At 48.9% G+C, this 7,105-nt stretch overlaps 1 protein-coding gene across 1 annotated transcript; it reads left to right on the forward strand.

The window, feature by feature from the left end:
• The first annotated feature begins 2,537 nt into the window (after positions 1 to 2,537).
• LOC146177072 (uncharacterized) lies at positions 2,538 to 3,699 on the forward strand. Its single transcript, XM_084581086.1, has 2 exons — positions 2,538 to 2,815; positions 3,260 to 3,699. The coding sequence occupies exons 1-2, from the start codon at positions 2,587 to 2,589 to the stop codon at positions 3,697 to 3,699; spliced, it is 669 nt and encodes a 222-aa protein (XP_084437212.1). The 5' UTR covers positions 2,538 to 2,586.
• The last annotated feature ends 3,406 nt before the right edge of the window (positions 3,700 to 7,105 follow it).

The following is a 7,105-nucleotide window of genomic DNA, read 5'->3' on the forward strand; positions in this document are numbered from 1 at the left end:
ATTTTTATTGCATGATATTTGCTTATAATATCGCCCGTAAAGATACCACAAACTACTCACCCTTATATTTACGTTTTAGATGTGACTCTGCTGTCATTCAACAGTTAGCTACCTACCGACGCCCATGACAGCAGCCTGGAACATTGCTCGGGGTGCCCTCAGCGCTTCTCAGAGTGCGCGAAAGCAGCTTTACCACAATCATATACGGATGTTCATGACCCACCTGGCTCTCTAGTCCTGCCTGCCTGTCGTCACACCTTGTGGGCCCTTGTAAGAAAGTCATGCCTCGTTACGTCTTGCAGCAGCTGAGTAACGTCATCGAGAACCTCTCCTCTCTGTCGTACAATCGAGACTCCACTGCACCACTCATCCTAATTGTCCATGTCACTCCTCCTAGGCCGTATTCTTCACGCTCTTTAGTTTAGCAAGCACCGGAACCATACCTGCCCCGCGGGGAAGGGGGGTTACGGAATTTATTTGAAAAGACGGGAGACAAGAGATATTTAGGCAATATCCTGAATGTCATCGACAGTGAAGTTAGAGCTCGTGTCTTGGTTTGCCTGCTGGTTTCCCAGAGATGTTCCCGACTGGAGTCGTGGCCGAGTGGTTTGGGCGCCCGTCTCGGCTGCGGGAGGTGGTCAGTTCGAAACCCGCCGCCGGACACCCACCGGTAAAATTGGGTACAAGCGTCCCCCGGCCCGGCGCCCGGCTCCTTTAGGGGTGTGCGTTTGGAAGAGGCTCTGCTAACCCTGCTGGCTGTGCCCCTTCGGGGGCTTAGTTTCGAACAACCATGGCCTGCAAAGGCCGTGCCGAATAACAAAACCCCGGGCTGCGTGACAAAAAAAGGGCCACATAATGGGCTGTTGCCGCGCAAGGCGGACTTATTGTTGTCCGATGGCGGAACGAATCACTGCCACATCGGCGCAACTATTTGGGCCGTGACCCCTTTTCCCAAGCATTTCACCCCAGAAGAGCCGAGCACCTGGCCGGGGGAAAGCTTGTACCCATTTAAAAACCGGTGGGTACCCGGCGGCACCAGGGATCGAACCCGGTACCTCCCGAATGCGAGGCGGATGCTCTACCACAAGGCCACCGCTGCAAATGCCCGGTAATGATATCTCATCAATCGCAGTCATTACGCCATACACCCCGCATACAAATTTGCGAACGGTCATGTCTGTTGTGACGCATGAACACGTGCTTATCCACCGAGATACCGGCTAAGCCACTGTTACGTAGCAGTACCCATTGCCGAAAATACGGGATATTTTCGCCAACCTAAACGGCGGGGAAGTCTTCAGCACTATCGACTTGAAAGATGCTTACAATCAGTTGCCGCTTGATGAGGAAACCAGGAAGCTTTTGGTCGTAAACACCCCGAAAGGCCTGTTTTGCTTCAATCGACTTCCGTTTGGTGTATTCTCTACTCCTGCAATTTTTCAGAGACGTATGGAAGGCATCCTGCAAGGCATTCCGGGCGTTCAAGTTTACCTGGACGACGTAGTAGTCGCGGAAAAACACGGGAACTCTGACACACTGCGTGAAGTTTTCAGGCGTTTCCGGCAGCATGGTGTTAAGTTGCATCCCCAGAAATGCAAGTTTCGGCAAGCAGAAGTTGAATTTCTGGGGCATCGTATAAGCGCGGACGGGTTGTTACCTAAGGCAGATAACACTGCTGCCATAGCAAAGATGCCGAAGCCAACGTGCGTTGCGGAACTGCGGGCATTCTTGGGGTTTGCAACCTATTACTACGCATTTCTGGGAAATTTGGCTATGGTTCTGGAGCCGCTGCATGAACTACTAAGAAAGAACGCACGCTGGAAGTGGGGGGCGAGACAAGATAACGCTTTCTGAACAACGAAGCGGCTGCTAGAGGAAGCAAAGTTCTTGGCACACTACGATCCAAGTAAGCCCCTTTTCTTGGAAACCGATGCATCATCGTGTGGCGTTGGCGCCGTACTTTACCACAGAGTAAATGGGCAAGATCTACCAATCGGGTTCCGATCGCGAACTCTTTCAGCTGCTGAGCGCAATTACGCGCAGATTGAAAGAGAGGCATTGGCGGTAGTATTTGGTGTTACAAAATTCCGGGAATATCTGCTCGGGAATCAGTTCACGCTCGTCACTGATCACAGACCTCTCGTGAGCCTTTTCAGCCCCGACAAGCCCGTTCCAGCCATGGCCGCTGCACAGATTCAGCGTTGGTCTCTCCTGCTGAGCGCCTACAACTACAAAATTCAGTACAAACCTGGGAAGGCACTGATTCCTGCCGACACCCTTAGCCGTTTGCCTGTGCGGGAGAAGCAAAACGCTAAGATTGCAGAAGATGATGCGCGTGAGTACGTTCTTCTAACAGATCACCTAAATTCTGGTCCTCTCTCAGCGAGTGATTTGGCCAAGATGACGGGCTGTGATAGCGACCTCGCGCAAGTCCGCCAATACATTCACAATGGCTGGCCACGATACTGGCAGCCCAATCAGGAGCCATTACGCGCATATATGCACAGGAAGGACGAACTGAATTGCAGCCACGGAATTGTATACTGGGGTCATCGTGCGGTAATTCCGACGGCTGCGAGGCTACCAATGCTGCGTATGCTGCATGACGCGCATCAAGGTATAACGGCCATGAAGAACTTGGCTCGGTCTGTATTCTGGTATCCAGGACTCGAGCGGGACATTGAGAAGCTTGTCAACGCGTGTCCAACATGCATAGAATGCGGCAGCATGCCCGCGGCACAACAACCCGTTCCTTGGCCGAAAACGGAAGAGCCCTGGTCTAGAATCCATGTCGATTTTGCGGGGCCCTTGGAAGGTCACATGTTGATGGTAGTGGTCGATTCTCATACGAAATGGATCGAGGTTGCTGCTATCAAGACTGCCACTTCAATGAAAACAATTGAAGCACTGCAGACAATGTTCAGCCGATTCGGCTTGCCAAGGACTCTCGTGACTGATAACGGGCCGCAGTTTAGTAGCGAGGAGTTCAGGGCATATATGATGCGCAATGGTATCATTCATTTGCGGACAGCTCCTTACAAGCCGCAGTCTAACGGCCTGGCGGAAAGGGCGGTACGTACTGTGAAGCAAGGTCTAAGCAAGAACACGCACGGTAGTCTGCAAGCACGCCTAGACCACATTCTGTCTCATTATCGGCGTACCCCCCATCTAAACGGGAAAACCCCGGCCTCCATGCTTCTCCGTTACGAGCCGCGCTGTTTACTGCACAATATCGTGTCCCGACCTTTTCCCTCTGCAGGTGCTTGCAACAACGGCAAACCACTGCGCAGGGAAATCTGGTTCAAGAACTACGGAGCAGGTGACAAGTGGAAACCAGGTGTGATAGAGTCCACCGAAAGCTCGCGCATGACAACCGTAAAGACCGCAGATGGGGAGCAACATCGCCGCCACCTGGATCAGCTAAAGACCAGGAGAACCAGTGTGGAAGGAGCGGAGGTTAAACCCGAGGCCCCCACGGAGGCATCAATGGCTGAAGACAGCCCAAGTATATCGGGAGAGCCGCAGTCTCAAGTGCACGGCAGCAGCAAGAGCCAGTGTCAAGCGGGCGCTGACATGCAAACGCCGTCAGGCTCACAAGCTGAGGACAGTACAAACGAGGCACCGGTGACTGGCGGCGCTGGAGTGACACTGCGTAGGTCAAAAAGGAACACCCGACGCCCCGACCGCTTCACTCCTTAAGAGGTGAGAATTGTTGTGACGCATGAACACGTGCTTATCTACCGAGATACCGGCTAAGCCACTGTTAACGACAGTAGCTGCGGTGACGTGGCTAGCCAACGGCTATAAATACTACTAACCTTTAATAAAGCTTGTTCGTTCTTCGCCAACCACTTCTCGATTCACTTCAATGTCAGATCTCAAATGTCACATGCAAGAAGCATCATTTTTCGCTCACTACGTCGGGGCTGACCACTCAAGAAGTTTCTTCAGAAGACCGGATTTTCTTCAGAAGACGTTTAAACGTTCAATGAAAATGTATATTCTAAAAGACCAAAACCACGGTGTTAGAAGTACTTTAGGTGATACGACGGCGCGCCTCCGCCATACAACCGCCGCGGAGAACATTGGGACGAACTTCCCCAGCAAGCCGAGAGGTGGCGCCACACTGAGCCGGGCCACCGGGCCGGAAGGGCCGGCAGCGTCCGCGCCTGGAGATAGAAACGTTCGCACGTGCGGGTCGTGTCATTTGGTAGCCAGCCTTTGTGTGGTGTTTGACGGTCGTCGGCGCTCTCCTGTCCACGAGAATTGTTACACGCAGAAGCGATAATTCTAAACGACCGTTGTGTCCAGTCTCGCAGTGTTTGAGTAAGTTATGGGAAAGTGACGGCATGGGGAGAAAGTGCTTCGTTCCTCGATGTAACTCCGGTTACAAGACGTGCTCTGAAAAGGTGTCCCTGTTTGCTGCAAGAACAATGACTTACACTGGCCACGCAGACTTTGGAGACGAGGTACAAGCGCCTAACCAATTGGCAGACCATGAACTAGTCTTCGCGTTTCGCTCTTTTGGGGAAAATCATTTCCAACTATCGCAGTCTTCGCAAGCCGTGGGCCAACAAAAGGGACCATATTGGCACAACTTATAATAAATGCTATCCTTCTACTTAAAGATGCTGGTGCACTTGTTGATGCAATTGTATGTGACGGGGCTGCAACCAATCGGTCAATGTGGAAACATTTAGGTGTAACAGGAGCTCTAGACAGCGCCAAAAATAGCTTCTTGAACCCTGCATGCGACAGCCGCAATGTTTTTGTTTTTTCGGACGCACCACACCTTATCAAGTGTGTACGCAATCGCCTGTTACAATACAAAATGTTTTGCATAAATGGGAGCCGAGTGCTGTGGTCGCATTATGACAAGCTGTATGTAGAGGACACAAAATTTGAAGGCCGACTCAGGGCATGTCCAAAACTCTGTCATTTTCTAATTTGAACCCAACTTTCACAGAAAAGATAGGAGTAAAGCTGGCTACTCAGCTATTTAGTATGAGCGTCGCGAACGGCTTGCAGTTTTATTCCAAGCGAGAGATCGAGGGTCACAATCAGAATGAATAATTTGTTTGACGCACTAAATCGCAGACATGCAAACGAAGGCCTGAGGTTGGGTGGTCAGGATCTTAAGGTGCTGGAGTCTTCTTTACAGTGGCTAAATGAGTGACAGAAAGACGTCAAGGCTGGAAAAATTGATCCCCGTAGCTTTTTATCGGACTCAACTGCTGAAGGGCTGCGAGTGACAATTCTTTCAACAATCCAGCTTTCTACACACCTCCTGGAAACATGTGACTTCAAGTATGTCTTGACCGCAAAATTTAATCAGGATGCCCTGGAAAAATCTTTTGCCGTAATCCGTCACACAGGTGGCCAAAATGAACACCCCTGCCTGCCAACTTTTCTGCAGCTTTACAATATGCTGTCTATTTACAGTCTCATGAGATCGCCTAAGTACGGGAATTGCCATTTGGAGGCTAAAGAAGAACCACGTCTGCTGAGTCTGTCTGATCTGACAGCCGCATTTTTAGAAGATGCGCCCAGTAAGTCTCGATTGGAAGAGCTTAAGGCAAGACTTGGATAGCTATGTGGAGAACGAAATTGAATGCGAGGCTGTGTTTCAGAATGTCTCCGTGGAAACCAGTGTGACAGACTGCATAGTTTACTATGTGACAGGCTTTCTGACGAGGAAGATACTGAAAACCGCTAGTTGTTCAAAGTGTAGACTAGGGTTAGTAGCCACAGATGATGTGGCAAGAAAGCCTGAAGCAGCTCTCGTTTTATGCAAAACACGTGGAGGGCTTAAACATCCTCACTCTGCGCTCTTCTACTTCATGAAGCAGACAGAAGAAATATTTCAGAAGCACGCTGACGATAAACAAGTGTATGACATAGCCATAGACTATGCGCTAGAAAACTTCAATCTATCTTTTCCATGTGCGGAACATAAAAGAGATATAATGGCACAAGTGTTGCACTATTACGTAGGATTGCGAATGCGCCAGTACTGCAAACAGCTCAAGAAAAATGAGCCGAATAAAAGCCAAAACTTTCGAAAACTGTCAAAGCTGGCATAAGCAGTAGTCCGAATTTCTATTGAATGTAATGGGCTCCCATGAGATGATAACCTCATCAAAGTTGAACGTAAGATGAATGCTCCAAGTATCATTATTAGGAAACCAGCCAGCACGCAAGCAAAAGGTCATGAGATGTTCGATACGAACTATTTATTAAAAACCGAGAAAGAAAAATTTCTTAACGCGCGCTGAGCGCCTGCAGTTAACGTTTAAGTTGCTGGGCTGTCCGGCTTTTCCACTCCTAGTACAGACTCCTCAAAGCCCTCATTTGGATCAAAATATTTTATTGAAAAGCAAGACATGCGTATTTTCACGTCACAAAGAAAGCTAAGTGTTCACTGCAAAAAAAAAAAAAAATTAACTTCTGCCTTCTGTTACATGTCATTCGACCTGCTTGATCATCCTTATATTATGATGACCCTGCATGCAAATCTTAGCGAAAGATACACATTTTTTGGTGAGGTGTGGTTAAAGATGCGTATTACTTTTACAGTAGGTACAGCTTTGCAATGTGTCGTGTATATTTTTTTTCTGCTGTTGCTGTAAATATTTTGTTAAAAATATCGTCACTACTGTACTTGTCCCTATTTAACCGGTGCTATCATTGCTGATTATTGCCCTGCTTCACTGACGTTTGTCAAAATAAATCATGTGTATCCCAGACTCTGCCAATTTACTTGCCTCATTTCCTCTGCGCGACAGAATCGCATCTGCGGCTTGTCTGCAGCTTCACACAAGTACTAGCTTGATATTAAAAGTATAGATATATATTGCCTAGCCTCATGAACCGACTGGGTGGCATTAGGTATGGGAAAAATAAATATTAAAATGGTGAACATAGATTATATTAAACAGCGCTGCGCCGCCCCACAGCACCTAACCATTGCGTCCGCAGTTCGGTACATCGCGATCAACGGCGATTTCGCGCTCAAAACTGCTTATATTTGATTCGCGTGCACACTAAGGTGTTTCGCGCTAACAGTGACATGTAACATTAATGGTATCCGCTTAAGGCGAGTAAA

This window comes from Amblyomma maculatum, chromosome 10, assembly GCF_055883805.1.
Source record: "Amblyomma maculatum isolate TAMU_Amacu chromosome 10, ASM5588380v1, whole genome shotgun sequence".
In the NCBI taxonomy this organism is placed as follows: domain Eukaryota; kingdom Metazoa; phylum Arthropoda; class Arachnida; order Ixodida; family Ixodidae; genus Amblyomma; species Amblyomma maculatum.

Coding starts and splice junctions, on each gene's coding strand:
- LOC146177072 (XM_084581086.1), top strand. CDS start 2,587: ATGCTGCGTATGCTGCATGACGCGCATCAAGGTATAACGGCCATGAAG. Junction 2,816..3,259: donor TTTTGCGGGGCCCTTGGAAG/GTCACATGTTGA, acceptor TTCCCTCTGCAG/GTGCTTGCAACAACGGCAAA.